Genomic DNA, 25,766 nt, shown 5'->3' on the forward strand with positions numbered 1-25,766 from the left:
AGAGTGCAGTTCATGGTTCCATAGCACCCTCACCTGTTTTTACTATTTGTTAAATATTGTTTTTTTTTTTAAGTTCAATAAATGCTACTTTTTTTAAATTGAGACTTGTAACATTTGGCATCATCGTGTCATTTTTATGATGTAAAATGAGTGAGCAAAAGCAGTATCGGCCCCAAATATCGGCTGAAGAAAATCGTCAGCCTGTATCGGTCATCGGCTTAGGCTGATGAAACAAAAATCGGTATCGGCACAAAAAAAATCAATTTCGGTCAATCCCTAGTATACATTGTATATGATAGCTTAATGTCGATTTTGCAGATTCTATATAATGCATAGCTGTGTGCATATACAGTAGATTTTAAATTAAATATAGTTTGCATATAAATTCTATATCATGCATATTTGTTTGCATATATGGTAGATTCTATATTCAGCATACTGTAGCTATAGATTTTACGTTATGCATTAAGTCATAGATTCAGTTACAGATTCAGTGTCGTAGATGTGAGTGTATAGATTGCGTATAGCTTAGTGCATACATTACAGATTCCATATTAAGCAAGTTTGTGTCTATGCTGTATAGTAGAAATATATGTTGCATACAGTTGGGTCAGTGTCAATTTAATTAAACAAGGTAATTTCAAGTTAAAGTCTTCTTAATCTTACATAAAATGCTGTGACTATTTCTTTGATATATTTGTATTTGGTGTGTAGTGTTGTTTATGGGACTAGCGTATATGCGTGAATCCACAGGATGAGGTGACAGCCGGATTAGCCGGGACGGCTGTTTTCACACTCCGCAAACCAATCCCAGGTGTTAGCCCACGTGATGCTAGATAAAGCAAGCCGCATTAGTGCTAATCCCAGCTTGATCTTTTGAGTGTGTTCCCGACCTCATTCTGCCACCCAGAAAATGTGTAGAAAGAGTGACTAAGTTCTTACGTGCCTTTAATGATAAAGGTTTGTGTATTTAATACCATCTGGCAATACATAAATAAAATCAAATGCTTCACTAATAAGAGTAATTCATTTCATTTGATTATCTTCTGTCTTTATGTAGAACTCGATAAAGACAAACCACGATTATTCATAGTATGAATTAGTGTAAAACAGCCTTGCAAGCCTAAACAGTAAAACTACTGTTATAAATCAGTTCCCACTCTAAAATCTGTCAAAAGTCAAAGTCTTTAAACGCAAATGTACATGTGACCACTCAGCAGAAGTCTCTTTAATGCTCTGCAACTATAAAATTTATAAAAAGTGGACATTAAACCCCCTAGTTATTCCTCATCTGATTTACACCCTTTTCAGACAGAGATTACGGAAAATGCGTCATGGATTTTTCTGTGATCATTTGATTTTTGGTTCATTCACACTGCCAATGATTTTCCAGAACATACCATAAAGATCCTGTAAAGCCACGTGCCATATTTTTTCCACAGCGTTTGAAGTTTGCTAATTATCCGTGAATTCTCTCTGGAGAAACCACGCGCATACATTTTTGTTTATGACAAGATCATAAGGAGTGTGTGATGTGCTGTTCTGTCATGCTGGTGAATGATCTCAGCTTCAGAGCGGATTGTAACAAGCTCCCTGATCTTTGCTTCAATCCAGTTTACTGACATTTCTCGTCGTGAATGTTAAAAGAGCTGAACCATAACTTCTTGTTGCAATAACACTCGCGTCCTCACTACGGCACTCCCTTTACGGCATTGTTTCTGCCTCTTGTTCACACAGAATGATTTCCGTGAATGTTATGTTACGTTATATGTGCACTTTATGGGAGCGACCCCAGAACATTTAAGGGACATGTTTGTGTTCACACAGAAACCTCTGCCAATTTTACGGAATATTCTAGGAGCAAAGTGCTGTGTGAATGGGATTTTATTTTAGGACATATCCCTCTTTGAATTCTCCCATTACTCCCAGACAATTAGGTAATGCCGTTCTTTCCGTTAATAAATACATCATCAATAAATGATACAGCTGTCATTTTTCTACCTTCACATGGCGGATACGGCACGTCATGCCACCCACCCCTATATCACACCCTAATTATATTTTATTATGCACCGAATGCTAATATCTGTTGGAAAGCAGGACATTGGATTGGCAGAGAAAGCTAAAAGGCTGGCATCAATACCTGCTGTGATGCCAAACAACAACACAATGTCCGTTTATTCCCAAATATTCCATCGTGTCATGTGCGCCAGCACACTTAAAAAAATGATTCATTGAATTTACTCAATTTTTTTAAGGTAAAAGGTTGCAATCAATTTATTTAAGCTACATTTAAACAAAAGTTTTGTATTTATTTTACTTTACTAATCTTTTTTGTTTAAATGTAGCTTAAATAAATTGATTGCAACCACTTACCTTAAAAAAATTGAGTAAATTCAATGAATCATTTTTTTCCCGTGCATAGTCCTCTGGACTTCTTCATTCATCAGATTAAACGCACACTTCTCTAGAAAACCGGTCATCTGTCATGTAAACCGTGACAGGATAACATGGAATTTCTTGGTAAACAATCTGTCTAGATAACTGATAAAATTTGATTTGACCTACAATATATTGTTATGGTTCAAATGATACAGAAACACACACCCTTCCAGCGAAAACCTTTTTATTGAAGGTGCTGTGAATCGGGCGTTTTTATTCTTTAATACTGTTGTCTGAGGTCTACACGTGTCATTCGCATGGTTTTTACATTCAAAAACATCTAAAGCTATAAGTAATAAGGTATTTTGTAACCTAGTTTTAATGGGCGGGTCACATTGAAGACTGGAAGTAAACACCCACTGCTATGATTGGATATAGTAAAGCTTTCAATCGCAGTCATTACATGTGAGGAATTGTTTTGAAAACAACCGATGTGGAAAAATGGAAGCCGTTCGAGCCGCAAGATGTTCTATGCACAAGAGATGATACACATAAATGACAATGCATATGGGTGAAGTAGCAAACAACAAATCTTCAAATGTGACGGGCCTAGAAATTACTGTAACAACACGGTAAGCGCACATCAGAATCTAAATCGCTTGACTGTGGCATTTAACCTGGCATTTTCTGGGCTTATTCTGGGTGATATTTGATATTCAGAAGTTTTCAGTTCTGAAACTTATATGATGTACAAGTACAATAACAAAAACAAAAGTTAAAATTGATTCCTTAATTCACTGCTCCTTTAAACATTTGCTATAGGACATCTTTAATATTTTAAAAAATGAGAACTGAAAGGGAAAAAATGCAAACTGTAATGCACAGTACAATATACTGCTTTTCCGGTGGATTTAGGATCTACACAATTGCAAATCTCACTATTTTTGTGGTTTATAAGCCTACAGCAGTGCTTCTCAATTATTTTCTGTCACGCCCCCCCTAGGAAGAAGTAAACTTTTCGCGCCCCCCCAACTCTCCGTCGCGACTGTAAATAGTATAATTTGTCTATAAAATTACACATCTGCAAAACATTGTATCCTTATTAACATTAAAGAAAACACAAAAAAAAAGAAATATCAATCAACTTACAACAAAGAATAACTTTATTAACATTGTTTTTTAAGTCTGTAACAGAAAAGACTAAAAATGCATCAATTTGCCTGAAATAAAATAAATCAATCCTTATTTACAGTATATTTTTTGACCATTTGATACTGAAAAATTAAATATAATCAATAAATAATAATAAAAAACTCAAGCGGCTTATCAGCGTGTTTGGGTTGTAATGTCTTTAAGTGACGGTGCAAAAAAAATCACTTCCTGAAAAAGTATTTTCCCCGGGTCTCGCGCGCCCCCCCTGGTGTCGCTTCGAGCCCCCCCTGGGGGTCCCGCCCCACTATTTGAGAAGCACTGGCCTACGGTAAGATACTAACTCCAAATCCCATGTATTACATTAATCTTGGGGGTCGGCTGCTTTCACATATGCCACTTTAGGAACACACCAAAACCACTCAAAACAACATAGCTGGTGAATAGTACCATCCTAGGAACTAGGATCTTTTAACCAGTGGCAGCCCGTGACTGCTCATCTGAGGAGCCCAAATTCAAAATATGTGTTCGGAGTGTCATGTGTGTTGCTTGTGTTTTCAAAATATGTGTTCATCGCGTCATGTGAACCATGTGCATCACGTGTTTTGCACAAACCCGACGCTCAAAATACACGCAAGACACTCCCTTAACAATAAACTCTGATTACGCATGAGATTATGCGAGTATCTGGGAAACGTGAGCGTCTCTTTTATCATAAACCCTTTAGACGCGCATGCAGCAGGCACTTACAATATTTTGACAAGACACGTGATGCACACAGGATGTCTCGACACGCAGAACACATAGAACCACACACATGACAGGATACATACATGTTGTGACGGAGTTCGCATTGAGCGGCCTCGAAAAAACAAGTCACCGGCCGCCACTGCTTTTAACATCCTAATATCATTTTGCATGAAGCAATTTGCAAATTTTCTTGCTATATCCAAAATTACAGCAAACATTCTTGCAGTTACACCCACTATTTAGTCAGGGCTGCTAAATGATTAATCGCAATTGATCGCATACAAACTAAAAGTCTGTTTGGGCCAATAACATGACGTTAATTATTTTGTGTCTGTATTGTTAAATTAAATGTAAAAGGGTTAAAAATTCAAAATAAATTTGCAGATTACTTGCATATATTCTCTGTTTTTGAGAACCAAGTCTAAAATTTCTGGTTTAATTTTATTTTGAAAGAATATTTGGGGGATAATTACATGGTATATACACATTTTATGCAAACGGGTCAGTGACAAAAACGGTTTGGAAAGATGAGAAATTCAAAAATCTTAAAAAAAAATTGTTTATAAAGCATGCATAAGCTTAACTTCAATGCACATAGTGTATTTATGTTAATTGTATGCAATAAAACATTACATTTGCACCATTTTTGTGAAGGTTAAGACTTAATGGACCTGAAAATGTCAAATGGTGTAACCGCCAATTGTGCCAAAGAATGAGAAATATTAAATATTTTATCCACCTTGATGGCATGTAAACAGAAAACAGAGCTGTTTTTAGCATATGTCAGGACAAATATTACAAAAATGCATAAAAATATACATTTAGAAATAACTAATATACCGAGCTCTTAAGGTGACATTGGAGTAAAAAAATCTAAAGTTTAGTTTCATGTGCTCATGTGAAACTTTCGCGTGTTCACGTGAAACTTTTTATGTGCTCAAGCGAAACCTTAATGTGCAGAATTTTTTTTTAAAGTTTAGTTTTGCATGCACACGTGTACCGAGCCCCTAAGGTGACAAAAATTTTATAAAGTTTAGTTTCATGTGCTCACGCAAAACCTTCATGTGAAAAGTTTCACGTGCGCACGCAAGAGTTTCACACGAGCACGTGATAGTTTAACGCGAGCACGCGAAACTAAACTTTGAAAAAAATTCTGCACCTGAAGGTTTTGCGTGAGCACATGAAACTAACCTTTAGATTTTTTTACTCCAATGTCACCTTAGGGGCTAGGTACTAATAAAATTATATTGTAAATTGTTTTTTTTTTTTTGATGATTACGTTTACATGCCATCAAGGTGGATAAAATATTTAATATTTCTCATTCTTTGGCGCATTTGGCGGTTACACCATTTGACATTTTCAGGTCCATTAAGTCTTAACTTTCACAAAAATGCTGCAAATGTAATTTTTATTGCACACAATTAACATAAATACACTATGTGCATTGAAGTTAACCTTATGAATGCTTTTAAAACAAGTTTTTTTTTTAAAGATTTTTGAATTTCTTATCTTGCCAAACCGTTTTTGTCACTGACCCGTTTGCATAAAATGTGTGTATACCGTGTAATTATTATGATTGTAATTATTATAAATTTACAAACATTCAAGTATATATTTAAGAAACATTTAGTTGTTATTATTTTTATATTATATACCATTTTTTTTACATATAAATAAAATTTTTATTAAATTTATACATCATTTATACATATAAAATTTTAGATATATTTTATTAACGATCTTGTCAAAGACAGCAGCCTGAATAACAGGCAGTTTCATTCTTTTTGTTTGTTTTATTTTAGGTCACACGAGCCAGCAGCACTTGCTTCGTAATAACTTCCATTGAAGCGATAGTTATCCTGAAAACAAAAAATCCTGTCATCATTTACTCATCCTCAATTCGTTTCAAACCTATGCACATTTTTTGTTTTGCTCAACACAAATGAAGATATTTTGAAGAAAGTTTGTAACCAAACAACATCTGGGGCACCACTGACTTCTGCGGTATAGTATTCTTTTACCCTGCTATGGAGGTCGGTGGTGCCCAGGATGTTGTCTGGTTGCGAACATTTTTCAGGGTATCCTCATTTGTGTTGAGCAGAACAGAGAAACTTACTCAGGTTTGAAAGGAATTGAGGGTTAGTAAATGATGACAGAATAGTTTTTTTTTTGTGTGTGTGTGAACTATCCCTTTAAGAGGCAAGCAGTAAAGCGTAGATTCGGTTTTGTATGCTACAGACAGACTTTGGCTAAATTACACGCTGGCCAATCAGATCAGAGCAATTTAAAAGTAACATATGAGGTAACACTTCTTTTACACCAATAAATTTTCGCTGACATCATGATATAACAACTATCAATCATTCATCATACAAATTGCATCTGTCAAACTCTATAGTGAGAGTATAAAAGAGTTTAAAAGAGAACTGTCCGCTGTGTTCATAATCACCACGGATGGCAGCTATTCACCTCAACGGGGCAATTCATCAAACATCTGTCTCTGAAAACTCAAATCGCTGCTTGATTATTAGCTCAGTGATTAAAAATGACAGAAAGCCGAGAAATCATTAGTGGACAGGCCTTTACAAACACTAGCAGTCTAAGAAAGGCTTGATTGATGTAGGAGTGTACATGTACTGCTATATCTCAATGCTTTGGCAGTCTAGATTTTCAGTGGAAACAGCTGAAAGCTTAACAAGATAAAAAAGAACTTGTTGTTATTAGATTCGTGGCGGTTTTTGACTAAATCCAACACAGAGCATGGTAAATCCATGGTAAATGTTTAAAGGAGTACAAACATGTGATGCACATTTATTTAGGAATAATACAAAAAGACATGAAACAACTTGCCTATCATCTCATGAATGGCATTTTAATGCAGTAATGCAGCTGTTATAGCTCAGTGGTACGGCATTGAGTTAATAGCGCAAAAGGTTTGGACTGAGGAAACATACTGATAAAAAGTGGATAAAAGTGTCTGCCACATGCATGTAAACATGTAAATAAATAATATAATAATCGCAATAAAAATAGTTTAGGCAACTAAAAAATGTATTATCCTAACTCTGGTGCATTATAAAGCTCAAACTAAAATCTATAGTTCTAGTGCCTTACACTTTTGTTTATTGATTTTTTTTTTGTACTGTTTTGAGCCTTTTGTTTTTAACGGCAATGTTGCATTGTGAAATGTTTTTACACTGATGCCATACAAATCATTAAAGATCTTATTTTTTGATTTTGTCCATCAAACGTATTTAAATAGCTAGACTGGTACGAGTTGAAAGTAAATTATTTTCCATGGCATTTCTAGCAAAGTAAAAATACTGTGACCTATACCTTATATAAAATTGCTAAAATTGCTCCTACCACTCACATAAAGTGAGATGCTTTGATTTATATTTGTTTGCATGGAGGAATAGTGATAATACAGCTTCGAAAACAGACAATAAATCAGATACAGACACCAAAACACAACAAAAATTACCACATATTTTTCAACGACATGATAAACTCATCTAGAAATTGAAATCTTTCAATTTTAAATTGAATAATTTCACACTAAAAGAATCAAATTAAGTATTTTTTTTGGGGTCATGAGATTTTTTTAAGATGTAAAAGAAATCTCTGGTGTCCCAAAATACTTCACAGATAATTTATTATAGCATGTTAAAATTGCTAATTTGTAGGCCTGAGCAAAAGTGTGCCGTTTTTGGGTGTGTCATTTAAAATGCAAATGAGCGGATGAAGTGCAAACACTGTTCACAATGATGGTGGTTTGTTGTAATTGAAACTCAATTGTGCTGTCAATTTTTTTTTCTTTCTCTCCACTAAATTGCAGTGCTGTGGTTGGATAGTGCAGATAAAGAGAGCGGTATTTTTGTAATTCGCCTTGCTACCTACCACAAAACAGGTGAAATCTGAACAACCTAATTTTTCACATGCTTTCAGAAAATGGCTTACCCAAATCAAGTTACTGGGTTGATCTTTATCACATCTTCTAGATTGATAGAAGCACTAGGGACCCAATTATAGCACTTAAACATGAAAAAGGTCTGATTATCACGCTATGACCCCTTTAAAAACATAATAGGGAATTCTAAATGCAAATGAGCTGATCTCTGCAGTAAATGGCAGTGCCGTGATTGGATAGTGCAGATTAAGGGGCGGTATTATGTGCCAAATTTCAATGACCTAATTTGGAGAATGGTTTACTAAAACTAAGTTATAGGTTGATCTTTTTCACATTTTCTAGGTTGACAGAAGCCCAGGGGACCGAACTATTGCACTTAAAGATGGAAAAAGTCAGATTTTCATGATATGTCCCCTTTAAGATATGTTAGTGCAAGATGTTTTTAAATCAATGCAGCTCAAACATGTGTTTTAGTCTGGCACTTAGATAAGCCTTGTCCAGGAAACTGCTCATATAAGTATTTCACGTGCCATTATTTTTTATAAAATGTAGGTACATTTTTCCACTAAAATCAGATTTTTATCAGTATGTGTGTCTCTTGGGTTTAAACCCATGACAATTTGTACTGCTTATGCTTTGCTCTTCCACTGAGCTATACCGGTGCATACAGCACACAATTGTTTTTAAATAAACATTAACATATTAATTATAGTTTTATTACTGTAAGACAGTGATGCAAGGGTTGATCCAAAATGAGCGCGTGCCTGCGATCAACTGCGGTTACTAGTCATCAAAAATTATTTTTAATGATATTCAGGTCGCTGTCAGGTCATTTGAAATAAAGATAAAATTAACTATTTTAAACATTTACTACTTAAAAAAAGCAGGCCAGGAAGCAGGTCGGGTACAATATTTTTTTCGCGGTCCAAGTTGTGAGCAGGTTAGTTAAAACCATTGGTCGGGTGCGGGTTGTTTATACATTGACCCGCATCACTGCTGTAAGACAATGTTTTATTATTTTATGTATAATATATTTGTATATTTATTAAAAATTATTAATTTGTTTTTTCATCTGTATTATTTTTGTAATATAATTTCTTATATTGGAGTGAAATACACGGACAATTAAATATTTTTTTAACCAAGACTACCCCTTTAATCACAGCCAGTGGTGGCCGGTGACTTCTCTTCCGAGGGGCGTGAATTAAAAATATGCGTTCGTTTCATCATGTGAACCTATGTGCATCATTCATCATTTCAAAATAAGTGCATGCTGCAGATGCATCAACAGGGTTTATGATAAAAGAGACGCTCACATTCACAAAATACTTTGGCAAGACACTAACATGAAACTAAACTCTGATTACACATGAGATTAAGCGAGTATTTGGCAAACATGACTTTTATCATAAACCCTGTTGACGCATCTGCTGCAGGCACTTATTTTGACATGACACAAGTTTACATGACACATATAAAATATATTTTTTTAAATGACGAACCACACACATGACTGCCTAAATACATGTTGTGACGAGCTTCACATCGTGCGCCCTCAAAAAAGAATTCACCGGCTGCCACTGATCACAGCAAATGAGGCTTGTCTGACCGTCCCACATGACCTAGCAAGACCACCTTTAGTCAGTCTGCCAAAACGTTTTGAGCACCCCGTCTGGTTTTGTCCTTAAAAAAATTACCCATATGCCATTTCCTGACCCGTGCAACAGTTCTCCCCCACATTAGAAAACAATATCATCACGAGAAGAAATTCCTCAGAAGTGAAAGAATTTGGCCTTTTGAGAAAGTGAAAGAAAAACAGGCACACACGCGCATGCATGAACTAAATTAGGTTTCACAGACCTTTGTTTATCTTATCCAACCAAACACAACAAAACATCCAATTAGCAGTGCCACACAGAATCGGCATTGCCCAATACGCAAAATTGTTCATTTTGTAAACATTTGTAACATTTCTCACTCTACACTGGTTGCTATTTGATGGTGTCCATTAAAAACGTTATTGTTCTATTCATCCAGATCGCATGATGTCACTGTGTGTCGTCGCCGCCATTTTTGTGTCCGGTCACAGCTGTGCGCCCCCTGCTTTATTCTATGTTCACAGCAGGCACAACTACCAGATGGAGATCAATAAAACACTCCCAGGAGGTTCACAACAAGATTACAATTTGCCCGGGATATGTTGCGATTTTGGCTGTAACAACAGTCGTCAGAGGAACCCCGAACTACATTTTTTTTCTATTCCAAAGGAGTTAAATCGGCAGAATAAAGGATTGCCTTCAATCAGAAGTGACCAAGGATAACTTAAATGCTTGCCTAATATTAAATGAACAGTAAAAAGTTCTCAAGTAATTAAATAATCAAGTAAGCAGTAAGGGATAATATTATAAGTACAGAGAAAATAATTACATTTATTATTAAACAAATAAATATAACATTAAGTAGCAGATTGTTTTTTGAGTAACATATACAGCTGTCACTTTAAAACACTTTTCCCTAAACTTTGCATTTTACACATAACCTTTTTATACACATTTATACACACGCCAATGAACATTTTGACTTAATTATGAGCGTATGTGACCGTCAAAGGCTAAAAGATCACAGTCCTGCATGTGCACGTTTGTTCCCGCTGAGATGTTATGGGCGGCAGACTTTCTTTTGTGTCCCAGCAACTTATTTTAAGGACTACACAACAATAAATTGTAATGCATTATGATATTGCTTTACCAGATCCTTGCATATGAGACAGCAGGTGCGAGAAAATAAATAATGCATTATAACTTACCATTAAACTTAGAAATATGCAAGGAATAATTGACGACGGGCCATTGAATTATAAGAAAATAATGCACACCCAAGGTGGTAATTATTTTCAAATAATTCAAAGGACCGGAGTCAATTATTCCTCTTATACCACGGTTACCACAAACATTGCTCTGGTGCCTATTTTTAAGACATTTGACAAGTTAGGTGTGCGGTTATCAAAAAATAATGCATACCCATGGAACATTTCTCAGCAAATCAGAATACAGCATTCAACAGACCCGTGGTATAAGTAAGGAATAATTGATGACGGGCCATTGAATTATAAGAAAATAATGCACACCCAAGGTCCTAATGCGGCACGACACGAAGCAGGGTGTGCATTATTTTCAAATAATTCAAAGGACTGGAGTCAATTATTCCTCTTATACTACAGTTACCACAAACATTGCTCTGGTGCCTATTTTTACATTTGACTAGTTAGGTGTGCAGTTATCAAAAAATAATGCATACCCACGGAACATTTCTCAGCCAATCAGAATACAGCATTCAACAGACCCGTGGTATAAGTAAGGAATAATTGATGACGGGCCATTGAATTGTAAGAAAATAATGCACACCCAAGGTGGTAATGCGGCACGACACGAAGCAGGGTGTGCATTATTTTCAAATAATTCAAAGGACTGGAGTCAATTATTCCTCTTATACTACAGTTACCACAAACATTGCTCTGGTGCCTATTTTTACATTTGACTAGTTAGGTGTGCAGTTATCAAAAAATAATGCATACCCACGGAACATTTCTCAGCCAATCAGAATACAGCATTCAACAGACCCGTGGTATAAGTAAGGAATAATTGATGACGGGCCATTGAATTATAAGAAAATAATGCACACCCAAGGTGGTAATGCGGCACGACACGAAGCAGGGTGTGCATTATTTTCAAATAATTCAAAGGACTGGAGTCAATTATTCCTCTTATACTACAGTTACCACAAACATTGCTCTGGTGCCTATTTTTACATTTGACTAGTTAGGTGTGCAGTTATCAAAAAATAATGCATACCCACGGAACATTTCTCAGCCAATCAGAATACAGCATTCAACAGACCCGTGGTATAAGTAAGGAATAATTGATGACGGGCCATTGAATTATAAGAAAATAACGCACACCCAAGGTGGTAATGCGGCAGGACGCGAAGCAGAGTGTGCATTATTTTCAAAAATTCAAAGGACCGGAGTCAATTATTCCTCTTATACCATGGTTACCATAAATATTGCTCTGGTGCCTATTTTTAAGACATTTGACAAGTTAGGTGTGCGGTTATCAAAAAATAATGCAGACCCACAGAACATTTCTCAGCCAATCAGAATACAGCATTCAACAGACCCGTGGTATAAGTAAGGAATAATTGATGACGGGCCATTGAATTATAAGAAAATAATGTACACCCAAGGTGGTAATGCGGCACGACGCGGAGCAGGGTGTGCATTATTTTCAAATAATTCAAAATACCGGAGTCAATTATTCCTCTTATACCACGGTTGCCACAAACATTGCTCTGGTGCCTATTTTTAAGACATTTGACAAGTTAGGTGTGCGGTTATCAAAAAATAATGCATACCCAATGAACATTTCTCAACCAATCAGAATACAGCATTCAACAGACCCGTGGTATAAGTAAGGAATAATTGATGACGGGCCATTGAATTATAAGAAAATAATGCACACCCAAGGTGGTAATGCGGCACGACGCGAAGCGGGGTGTGCATTATTTTTAAACAATTCAAAGGACCGAAGTCAACCATTCCCCCCATACCATGGTTACCACAAACATTGCTCTGATGCCTATATTTAAGACATTTGACAAGTTAGGTATGCGGTTATCAAAAAATAATGCATACCCACAAAACATTTCTCAACCAATCAGAATACAGCATTCAACAGACCCGTGGTATAAGTAAGGAATAATTGATGACGGGCCATTGAATTATAAGAAAATAATGTACACCCAAGGTGGTAATGCGGCACGACGCGGAGCAGGGTGTGCATTATTTTCAAATAATTCAAAATACCGGAGTCAATTATTCCTCTTATACCACGGTTACCACAAACATTGCTCTGGTGCCTATTTTTAAGACATTTGACAAGTTAGGTGTGCGGTTATCAAAAAATAATGCATACCCATGGAACATTTCTCAACCAATCAGAATACAGCATTCAACAGACCCGTGGTATAAGTAAGGAATAATAGATGACGGGCCATTGAATTATAAGAAAATAATGTACACCCAAGGTCGTAATGCGGCACGAAACGAAGCAGGGTGTGCATTATTTTCAAATAATACAAAGGACCTGAGTCAATTATTCCTCTTATACCACGGTTACCACAAACATTGCTCTGGTGCCTATTTTTAAGACATTTGACAAGTTAAGTGTGCGGTTATCAGAAATTAATGCATACCCACGGAACATTTCTCAGCCAATCAGAATTCAGCATTCAACAGACCCGTGGAATAAAGTAGAGATAATGGTTTTATGCGTACTCAGAAGATGTGATTCACTGTTAACTGTGGGGTGCATGACTGTTAATGATAACGGGATACAGCGTGCTATGAGAGGGATTGTTCATTCGCGTTATAAATTGAAGAGTTTCGTTGCAAAACGAGATAAATCCATTTTTTTTTTAAATTTTGACAAAACATGTTTATTATTATGTTATCATGTTATTATTTAGTTTTATGGTGCTTCTTAGCTGTATTTTTAAGTTATGAAGGTTTAAATCAAAACAAACCAACTGCAGTTTCATTGAAATTAATTGGAATGCACAAACAAAAAACGAGATTTCTGAACAAATAAAAAAACGGTGGTTATCTCGTTTTGCAACGAAACTCTTCAATTACAGCCAAAAACATTCACCAGGTTGTCTACTCTATTTATAATGGCAGATATATTACAATTAATGTACTTTTATGAGACATTTTTAATTTCTGGAAATATTTAATGCAGAATATGACAAATAATGCAGGATACCAAAAATTCAACATTTTGTTGATTTTGCGCTCTTCAGCGATCGCGAACAACTGAAGGGATTGACTGGCAGCCGACATCTAACTTCAGATTGTACAATCAGCATTTTGTCTCTGGTAAACCCTCAATTTAACTAATAAATGTGACCATTTAGTGCATTAGATATGCCAAGACAGACACAAATATGGGGTCGGGCAAGGCGGAAGTGACGTCTTTGGTACCCATGAATAAACTTAATTTGCCTATTCACTTATTCGGCCGAACACCGAAAATTATATTATATTTAAGCACTTTCGGTTGCAGAACATTCGATGCATTACTAATCTTTATAGTTGCGAACGGACATTAAATCAGCATGGAAAAAATTCCAGAAATTTCTGTGGATTCCGTCTGGGCCTGCATATTAGTGAGTGGTTAGCTTTATTTCTTTTGAGTTAACTCCACCCCTTTATGTCAACAGTGATGGAGGTCTGTTTACCATAACAAATCTGCTTCCATTGACTGGAACATCTCCGCACACAAAGCATTCCCCCCTAGGAAATATACGACTAATCGTTAGGACTTGCATGTCTACAATGATGTCAGGTCTCCACCCAGGCGGATGTTCCACACCTTCATAAAGATGAGGGATCAATTAGAAAGAGAAAACAAATACGTGAAAATGTTTGCATCCTGAGAGAGAGAACCTCTATCTATTCATGTCGCCCGAACATGTCGATCTTTAACTGGTTTGCACAGACAGTAACTCTTTAGATTGTATTGTAGTATTCTTAACAGTATTAGGCCACATAGAGGTCAAAGCACTCTGCCAAATATGCCAGGTATGCTATTAAACCTAGAGAATCATGCAAAAGGTTAAGCCCATAAGTGTGTATAATTTGCACGTTTCAATCAATAAAGAATAGTTCGCCCAAAAATAAAAATTCTGTCATCGTTTACTCAACCCTGTATTATTTCTGCAGCACAAAAGAAACATTAGGCAGAGTATCCAAGCTGCTCTGGTTAATACAGCAAATCTGGATGGCGGTTTTACAGCCAAGATTTAATGAATACACCTTTGAAGCAGTCCATACGACTCATGGGCTCACCTCCAAGTCATTTATGTGTGAAGTACGAATCAAAATTTGAGCTCGCAAACTATTTATGACACTGTTATGGTGTTTTTTTTTTTAGTTAAATAGGCTATTTAAACGAATACTTCACTTTCATAAAAATCTTGATAATTTACTCACCCCATGTCATCCAAAACGTTTATGTCTTTCTTTGTTCAGACGAAACGAACGTTTTTTGAGGATTTTATTGGACCTCAACAGTTTATAGTTTCAATGGTTTTCAAACTGGGGTCCGGGGGGCTTCCAGGAGGTTCAGATGAAAAATAAAAAAGTGTTAATTCAATAACAACGTCAGAAACTGTGAGAAACAAGCGGTAGTTTTGCACACGTCATTTGTGACCTTTTGACGTGATTACATAATACGTAAAGTCATGCTGGGGCGTCACACGGCTAATGCAAGAAGAAAAGTTGTGTGAAAGTGTGTGGTTTAAAAAGTTTTTTTTTGTGAAAATGACGATCACTTCACTAGATAAAACGTAAAGTCATGCTGGCGCGCCACACGGCTATTGCAATAAGAAAAGTTGTGTGAAAGTGTGTGGTTTAAAAAGTTTTTTTTTTGTGAAAATGACGATCACTTCACTAGATAAAATGTAAAGTCATGCTGGCGCGCCACACGGCTAATGCAATAAGAAAAGTTGTGTGAAAAGTGTGTGGTTTAAAAAGTTTTTTTTTTGTGTGAAAATGACGATCGCTTCACTAGATAAAACGTAAAGTCATGCTGGCGCGCCACACGGCTAATGCAAGAAGAAAAGTTGTGTGAAAAGAAGTGTGTGGTTTAAAAAGGTTTTTTTTTGTGAAAATGACGATCGCTTCACAAGATAAAACGTTAAGTCATGCTGGCGCGCCACACGGCTATTGCAATAAGAAAAGTTGTGTGAAAAGTGTGTGGTTTAAAAAGTTTTTTGTTTTTTGAAAATGACGATCGCTTCACTAGATAAAACGTAAAGTCATGCTGGCGCGCCACACGGCTATTGCAAGAAGAAAAGTTGTGTGAAAAGAAGTGTGTGGTTTAAAAAGTTTTTTGTTTTTTGAAAATGACGATCGCTTCACTAGATAAAACGTAAAGTCATACTGGCGCGCCACACGGCTATTGCAATAAGAAAAGTTGTGTGAAAAGTGTGTAGTTTAAAAAGTTTTTTTTGTGTGTGTGAAAATGACGATCGCTTCACTAGATAAAACGTAAAGTCATGCTGGCACGCCACACGGCTAATGCAAGAAGAAAAGTTGTGTGAAAAGAAGTGTGTGGTTTAAAAAGGTTTTTTTTTTTGTGAAAATGACGATCACTTCACTAGATAAAACGTAAAGTCATGCTGGCGCGCCACACAGCTATTGCAATAAGAAAAGTTGTGTGAAAAGTGTGTGGTTTAAAAAGTTTTTTTGTGTGTGTGAAAATGACGATCACTTCACTAGATAAAACGTAAAGTCATGCTGGCGCGCCACACGGCTATTGCAATAAGAAAAGTTGTGTGAAAAGTGTGTAGTTTAAAAAGTTTTTTTTGTGTGTGTGAAAATGACGATCGCTTCACTAGATAAAACGTAAAGTCATGCTGGCACGCCACACGGCTAATGCAAGAAGAAAAGTTGTGTGAAAAGAAGTGTGTGGTTTAAAAAGTTTTTTTTTTTTGTGAAAATGACGATCACTTCACTAGATAAAACGTAAAGTCATGCTGGCGCGCCACACAGCTATTGCAATAAGAAAAGTTGTGTGAAAAGTGTGTGGTTTAAAAAGTTTTTTTGTGTGTGTGAAAATGACGAGTAAAGTCATGCTGGCGCACCACACAGCTATTGCAATAAGAAAAGTTGTGTGAAAAGTGTGTAGTTTAAAAAGTTTTTTTTTGTGTGTGAAAATGACGATCACTTCACTAGATAAGACCCTTATGCCTCGGTTGGGATTGTTTAGAGCCCTTTGAAGATGCATTGAAACTGTAAACCATTGAGGTCCAGTAAAGTTTATTAAATTAAGAAAAATCCTGGAATCTTTTCCTTATAAAAAAGAGAAAAAGACAAAAACATCTTCGATGACATGTGGGTGAGTAAATTATCTTTTTTTTTGAAAGTGGAGAATCCTTTAAATGAATTACTTCTGTTGTTTAAAAAACAGAAATGTAGACATTGTGACAAAAACTTTGCGTTTCACAAAAGAAAATAATGTGTGAGGTTGAGCAAATGATAAATGAAGATATAATTTAAAAGTGCACATTTTCCATCACTTTCGGGAAGTCTTGTACAGTCCACACATTTCAGAGACATTTATCAAATATTTCAGATGAAAATCTTTGGAATAGCCAGAGATAAAATAAACGAAGACACGTTTGCTCCACTGCATAAGTAAATATTCATGCATACCTTAAACAGTGTATTTGCAGTTATTCAAGGTTTTCATAAACAATGTCAAGAAAACATTGATGTTGAAATCTGCTCGATTTGCCAAGCTGCAAGTCTACAAGTGACAGATATGTGCCAAAATAACTAGGGTTTGATATCAATCAACAACAAAAATTGTGGGAGGCATTTTCTTCTCACTTCTCACAGCGTACAGTATATGCCCATTCATTCAGCTATCCGAAATATGCAGCATGCAACACTCGATCAGTCAACTACCATTTTGTTTGATGTCTTTCAGAGTTTCAATGCTCCATGCTGTTTTAAGATGAGGGTATGGAAAGAGGTCGCCCTCTTCTTTATCCTGTTTGGTGCCTCATTTTTCCTCCTGCTTCTGAGAACCGCGTTACCTGTCGGGCCTTCCCACCCAAAGGCCTTAGGGCTGTCATCATCACCTCTATTACCCTCACATGATTCACCTTCATCATCATCATCATCAACAACCACGGTGAGGAAATCAGCACCCCGGCGGCCGGTCAGAGCTACGGAGGACATGGCCTCTATTCTCTCCGAGTGTAAGAAAAACAAGTTATGTTTCCTTAGTGACAGCATTGACTGACAGGCAGGAATTACTGTGTCATTCTTCAGATCCTAAAGTGTGTTTGTACTACATGTCCCAGCAGTCAATAACTGATCGCAGAACTGCTCACATATCAATATCACAAACACCGTCTGTCAACTCACTTAGATTTAAACTCTTTAAACTACATTGTAGGTTTTGCCGATGTGCTGAAAGGTTTTGCTTATGTTATGATAAAGGGCAGAGACCGACAAATTCTGCATGTTCTATCAAATATATATACACCCATAAGAGTTATTAGAGGAATGTTTCTATACAAGAACACAGTTAAGGTAAAATACCAAGGCTAAGGTGTAGGGCACACTAGACCAGGGGTTTTCAAACAGGGGTCCAGGGCCTCTAGGACAGTGTTTCTCAACCCTGGTCCTCAAGGACCCCCTTCCAGAATGCCCCAGATGTCTCCTCAACCAACACACCTGATTTAATTATTAGCTTGACAGGGAGACATTCTGGAAGGAGGCTGATGAGTTGGTTCAGGTGTTTTAAATAAAGAGACATCTAAAACTCTCTGGAAGGGGGTCCCTGAGGACCCGGGCTGAAAAACACTGCTCTAGGAGGTTCAGATGAAAAAGAAATGAAAAGGTTAAAAGAATTTAATTGATATTGCAAGAGATACCAGAGATGTATCTAGGAACAAGAATATCAAAGATATAGGATAACCAACAAATAAAAAATTGCAAAAACGTTATAAGCTGTTAGGGCAGACTATGATGAATTCACATGAATAACCACCAGTGGCGGCTCGTGACTGCACTTCCGAGGATGCGCTAATTCATAATAAGTGTTCGGATTCTCACATGTGTGGTTCCCTTTTCCAAAATATGTGTCATGCTTGTGGAAATATCCTGTGTGCATCACGTGTTTTGTCAAAATAAGTGCCTGCTGGAAACGCGTCAAAACCGTTTATGATAAAAGAGACGCTTGCGTTCCCTATATACACGCAAGACGCTCCCTTAACAGTAAACTGTGATTACGCATGAGATTGTGCGAGTATCTGGCACACGCAAGCGTCTCCTTTCAAGTTCAAGGCAGCAGGCACTTATTTTGGCATGACACGTGATGCACACACGGTCTCTCAAAGCGCAGAACACACATTTTGAAATGACGAACCACACACATGACAAGCTACATACATGTTGTGACGAACTTCGCATCGTGCGCTTCAAAAAAAGAAGTCACCAGTCACCAGTCATAACTCATCAGTTAAGAGAAAACACTTCCCTGCCAATGATGAGAATTTCCGGCTTTCCTTAAAACTACTATTATTCCGCAACTTATACAACCCGGAAGTAGCGCCTCACATGAAAGAGAAAGAACTCCATTGCTTCATCCGAAACCACCTACTTCATACTATATAGTAGGCGAAATTCAGTAGGCGAGGCGAGTATATGTCCAAATACATAGTATTAAAAAAAAAAGTATGCAAAAATTACCCGGATGACCTACTACTTCCGGTTAGATTTTGCAGCGTGCATACGATGGGCACTTCACTATCCCATGATGCCCGGAGAGAGGAGTTATCCAACGTGGAAGAAGAGGCATGCGGCTGTTTTCGCGCTGAAATGACATGACGTGATGACGATGTATGTCACGTGATGTATCAACATAGCGGATGTAGTACGTCCGAATCTCATTCATACTACCAGGATTCATACTATACAGTGTGCGGTTTCGGACGCAGCCCATGTATGTTTTAAAGATCAACCAAAAAGATCAAAAAAATTGAATTATCTCTGCTTTTTGCTCAAAATTGGGTGTTTTTGAAGAAACCTTCCCATATTTAAAAGGTGATTAAAATAGAACTAATGAAGGTAGGATGAAACCTTTTTTTTTCCATTTGACATTTTGTTTGTTTATATATTTAAAGAAGAACATTTTCTGGAAGGCATTACACTTTTGTGAAAATCATGAAAAATGCTGGTGCTGGCTGGCAAAAAACGCTGACGGGGAAAAAATTATTAATCAGTTAAAATGGTTACAGGAGTAAACATGTACATAATCACACAAGCAATTTGACCAAAGCATAAGTAATAGCTAAGGTTTGTTGTACCACAACGAAAAGCTGGCTCTCATCTAATATAAGGTCAGTGCAAAAATGCCTTAAATCCATTTTAAAGATGAAATTCTGGTTTACAACCTTAACCTCCTAAGACCTGGTGTGTGCACATATGTGGACAACACATTTTTTTGATGTTTGCACCATAATACTTAATTCTGTATAATGTGAAACCTGTTGTACACAAATGTGGACAAATTAAATTGCTTCATATTTGGTTATTTTATTTATTGGTTCTTTCTAACCCCAAATTGCTGGAAGAAATCTAAAATGCAAGCCAAACCAAAGCTCGGGTCTTTGGAGGATAATCATTAAACTGTCCTTTTGTGTGTTACATAAAAATTTTAAACGCTTTTTTAAAACAGAAGAACCGTTGTGCTGTGAAAAAAAGATTTTTTTTAATATGCAAACTGATTCTTCTAGATTGCAATACGATCAAATGGAAAGTTTAACTGTGATTTCTTGCTTATAATTTCCCATATCTCTCCTACAGTAAAATAACAAATGCTACGGTGGCAAGACCGGTATATCACAAATAATTATAACACAATATGCATACCGTGATAACTTGCAATAACTGAATGACTTTGATACTTTAAAAGTTATCCATAGTCAAAGTTATCGGTAGATGCAGAGGCATTGGGGCAAAATAAAGATGTGGACACTAGATAGTGGGCCACAACATAACCCATTCACACAGCACTTTGGTCACAAAATAATTCTATAGATTTGGCAGAGGCGCTTCTGTGTGAACACAAACACGTCCCGTAAATGTTCTGGGACCGCCTCCGTAAAGAGAACATTGCTTTAACATTTTCAGAACACATCTTGCGTAAACAAGAAGCAGAAACAATGCCGTAAGGGGCGTGCTGTAGTTAGGACGTGCGTGTCATCGCAACAAAAAGTTATGGCTCAGCTCTTTGACACAGAGATTTAAAGGCAGATCAACATTCACAACGAGAAACGTCCTGGAGTGAAGCAGAGATCAGGGAGCTCCCCACCATCAGCGCATCTGAGCAGCGCATCACACGCTCCTTATGATCTTGCCATATACTAAAATTCACAGTTTTTTGAGGGAGAAATCACGGATATTAGCAAACAGATGCTGTGGAAAAAACCTAACAAGTACAGGACTTTAAATATGACACGTGTCTTTATGAGATCTTTACGATCCCGAACAATTCACGGACACATTTTCCGTGTTTTTTACGTAATCTCTGTGTGAAAGGGCTATAGTCAAGGGAAGGTTAGTTCTGGAACATTCCCTTAATTTCAATGTTGGAGATGGATAAAAAATAAAAAATAAAAGAGCACTTGAATAAATCCATTAACGGCATGATTAAGTTTTATTTTCTTTTTTCATATTGTGAATAATAAATGTGTATAATTTTAATTTGCTTGTTACACAATGAAGTCTTACAACTTATTGTAATAATTTTGAAAAACTTTTTTGTTTTACATAGCCTACTTTTACACTCAGAATTATTCCTTAGCATCCTCAAACTGCATATTTTTGCATGCTGAACGCAGGGGCGCCTTTCCCCTAATTTTTTTAAGGGGGCACAGTGTGCACAGCTCACAGAAATTTGTGCATACACAGACATCACACGAAATATTATAGAGCTTTAAGTCTTTTCCATGGCACTTACATTTCTAACAATCTGAAGACCCCTGCTTTCATGCAAAAACATCCAAAATAAAAGTGTTGACTAACTTTCATATTAAATACTATTTAATTGGAATAATGACATATTGGTATCATATTTACATCTGAAACGGCATGTTTTATTTATTTAAGTTTTAATAAATTACTTGTTAAATTGTGTCATTAATGCATTTTGCACAACAACTGCATTATCTTATAAAATTTATGTAATTTTAAATCCATAAAGTATATAAACAACGAAAACGACATAAGCTATAGCCACGTGATTGATTTTAATGTGTATTAATTATTTAAAAAAATGTGTAGATAAAATTATTAGAGGAACGCATCAATGCATCAATTTTTACCTCATATGTGAGCATGTGTGATTCCGCGCCCCCGTGAACTCTGGCGTTGTACCAAGAAGATGAATCTAGAAATCTCTACTAATATAACATTGAGACGGTCACATTTTCTACACAGAGGACATTAACTGCACATTACCGTACTGGGGTTTGGAAATGTTGTGAGCGTTTCTTACACATTTTAATTCCTCAGAAAGCAGAATAAAGTAATGTGACACGATCAAAACGGTGAAAATCTCTGAAAAGTGACAAGGATGCAGCACAGAAATGATAATATTGTGCATATTAAACAGATTAAAAGACAAATAACAGATTAATGGACGCTTCTTTGATTTTGAGGTTGCATGCAAAATCTATTTGACAAAAAAAAAACAAGGGGGCACGTGCCCCCTCAGTTTAAATGGGCATAACGCCTCTGGCTGAAGGTACGCTATTATGTCATGTGCAGGGTGATGTTAACATTTAAGCTAGCTGGTGAGAGAAAATGTGTTATACTTTATGCCCTGCATTATATGCAAACGTTTCAATGCAAAAATGCTCATACTCACTATTAACGAAGTGATTAAGTGTGTTTGACTTCATGTGGTGCTACATTTACTGACAGGACGAGGACATCAAACTACCGCGAGAATGATTTGAGAAATCATACGAGGAATCTGATGTCAAATTTCTTTTGCGTTACTCTGTTGGTTTTTGGAGCGATGTGTGAAGTCAAATATAGCTTTTGTTAGTAACTGTTGATGTCATGACAGATCTATTTTAGAACCAGCAACTATAAAATAATCTGGCTGGGTGTTTGCCAGATAATATTGCTGGCGGGCCCGCGGGACGCCTGTTGCCAACAACTGGCATGGAGAAACCGAGAGAGTAATGATTTCTTTTCTTTGTAATAATGTAAAACATTTTTAATTTCATTTAAATAGATTCTACAAACGTAAAGTATTATCACATTGCATATCATATATTGCATCACTTAGCAAGCATTTTTCTTCAATATCGTGAAGCCTATAGTGGTCTTCAATCGCAATTGCACTAGCATTTCAAATGTTCATGGTCTTTTTGGTAAAATTGTCGGTCAAATGCATAGTGTAATGAATGTGATGAATGAAATTAATAAATTAAATGAGTTCCACATTAACTTTGTTTTTCTCTCCTAGTCTCCTACATCCTTCAAAGCTTCACCGAGGGTGAACTACAGAAGGTGATCGCAACCCTGATAGACAAAAAGGAGAGAGAAATGGGGACTGAGGCTGGACGAAGGACCAAACGGGCGCGGAAAGGCCCGAAACCATGTTCTCTCCATGAGCTTGAGGTGACCGTAAGCGACTTAGGTCTCGGCTATGATAGCGACGAGACCGTGCGCTTCAGGTACTGCAGTGGCAAGTGCGCCCATGAACGACGCAACTACGACTTTGTAATGGAAAATTTGCAGTTGAACAACGCATCCAGTGAGAAAGGCCGGCGAGGGCGGGAAAATGGAAAAAAAGACAAGGCACGCTACACACCTTGCTGTCGCCCTACAAAGTTTGAGAGGAAAATGTCATTCTTTGACAATAAAGACAGATTCTACACCATTCAGAATGTATCTGCAAGGGCGTGCGGCTGCGTATGACATTTTGGGAAGTTCAGGGAGTTTGCTCGTTCATTACCATGGCATCAGTGGATATACTTCAGGGCATGCGGCTGTGCAGGATTCCACGGTAACTTTGGAAAGTGTTACCGCATGATGCGCAAGAGACCGTGGAGCGATCCTAGAACGCAGGGCAAATTGCAATTTTTTAAAAAATGCTAAGGGGGTGTAGTATGCCACCATGGAAAAAAATGAAAGAAAGTCCATTACAAGAAGAAAAAGCCTGGACTAAGGTCTAAAGCCATTGGTAACTGTGGAAAGTCTATGAAACAAAGAGGGCTGTTCACTTTTGACCGGCACAGGGTATTGGACACTAAACTGAAAATATTACGAGGTCACTTTTTAAACCAAAGGTGGGTTGTTGGTTTAATTTTCTGAGACCGATACCTGGCAGGAGACTTCTTTTGCCTTCCACTTGAAACTTTTCCAGATGAAATAATACTTAATCAAATACATAAATATGTATGTTACAGGGCTACACCGAGAGCTGCTCGCTTTTGTTATAAATCCAACCTGAATACTGCAGTATGAAGTGCAACACAGCTGTGAAAACTACCTCATTTCTTCCTTTATTTCTTTTTATTGTTTGTTTTCTTAGAAGAAATGTACATGCAATGAATCTAGCTCTACCGCACCCACTATCTGGATTACACTATTCACAAAAATGAATCAAAGGTACACAGAAGGTGAAATACTTCTCTCTCAAGAGTGTCTTATAAATAGCAACCATATCATGTTAAGCATAAATAACCATAAATCAAGTCCTCAAATGTGTTTTGCCAAAACATGTCAAAACAAACATTCTTCTCGAGGTACAGCTGTACTAAGTTTTATATGCTTACAACAGACAAATGGCCAGTTTCTGATACTGAGATTTCTAAAACTGCAGACCTCAATGAACTACAGTCATGTTTCTCCTAAAACTCAAGAAGTTTTCAATTATCCTTAAACACTTTAGCCGTTTGTGTCATTGCAACCTTTTTGTATAGGCATTACACGCTTTAATATATTTAATTGGCCATGTTGGGTGTTTGTACGTTGCTATATTGTTCTTTATAGATGTTTATGTAGTGTATTGGTTTCTGGGATTTTAAAGCATAGGGGTTAACTTCACAAAACCTATCAAGCACTTTACCCCAAAATCAAAGGCAAACGTTTATCTGATAATTTGCACACATTCTCTTCCCTCAAATTATGGTAAATTAAAAAGGGCAAAAAACTCAGATTCTCCTTACTGTAATACAAAAAAATGTAGCTCCTGTATATAGCATGGCAATATAATACATTCTGCCTTTAAATTGTGCATATTTAAATATAATTGCCCCATTTATGCTAAATATACATAATATATATATAATATAATATAAATAAGTAATATATTACAGTAATGAGAATCATTTTTCTGTAGTGCTTGAAAAAAAAGTTCAGCATTTATTCCAGTTCTTGTTTTGAGGGGTGTATAATGTATTACTCATCAGAAAAAACATCATAGTCTCTGGACAAGTATAAAAGGCCAACAGTATAGTCGAGGGTTCTAAGTGTTAAAGTGATACTCCAGCCAAATACCTGTATCAAAATTACCCCATGATATACTTACCCTTAAGCAATCCGGGATACATATGTCCAGTATCTTTCAGATGAACACATTTCGAGTTATTGCTTTCCAAGCTTATAATGGGAAAAATCAGGGATCGGGGAAAAACTTCTGACTCTAAACCCCCAAAAAGTGCTTTCATCATTCACAGAGGTAATACGACAAGAGCTTAATAAAGGTATTTTGCGAGTAATTGATGCAATATCAGGGATGCACGATATATCGGCCGACATATCGTTATCGGCCGATAACTGCTTATTTTTAATATTATCGGTTATCGGTCTGATAGCAAAATTAGGCCGACAAATGAAAGCCGATAAATTATGGATTATTTTGGTTTGTTGAACCACTTCACTTGCTCATTGCTGGCCATGTGGAGTTTTGATTGGTGCTT

The 25,766-nt window shown here is 36.7% G+C and overlaps 1 protein-coding gene and 1 long non-coding RNA gene across 3 annotated transcripts in view; one reads left to right on the forward strand and one right to left on the reverse strand.

The window, feature by feature from the left end:
- The window catches only part of LOC129443173 (neurturin), a 39,827-nt gene extending 14,530 nt beyond the window's left edge, over positions 1–25,297 (forward strand). The window contains exons 3-4 of the mRNA XM_055203620.2: positions 17,744–18,017; positions 23,306–25,297. Of these exons, the coding sequence (XP_055059595.2) occupies positions 17,771–18,017; positions 23,306–23,760 (702 nt within the window). The 5' untranslated portion in view covers positions 17,744–17,770 and the 3' untranslated portion in view covers positions 23,761–25,297. The remainder of the gene's footprint in view (positions 1–17,743; positions 18,018–23,305) is intronic.
- The window catches only part of LOC129443177 (uncharacterized), a 73,176-nt gene that overhangs the window by 34,753 nt on the left and 12,657 nt on the right, over positions 1–25,766 (reverse strand). The gene's annotated exons all lie outside the window — the stretch shown is intronic.

Source organism: Misgurnus anguillicaudatus, chromosome 2 (assembly GCF_027580225.2).
Source record: "Misgurnus anguillicaudatus chromosome 2, ASM2758022v2, whole genome shotgun sequence".
Classification (NCBI taxonomy): Eukaryota; Metazoa; Chordata; class Actinopteri; order Cypriniformes; family Cobitidae; genus Misgurnus; species Misgurnus anguillicaudatus.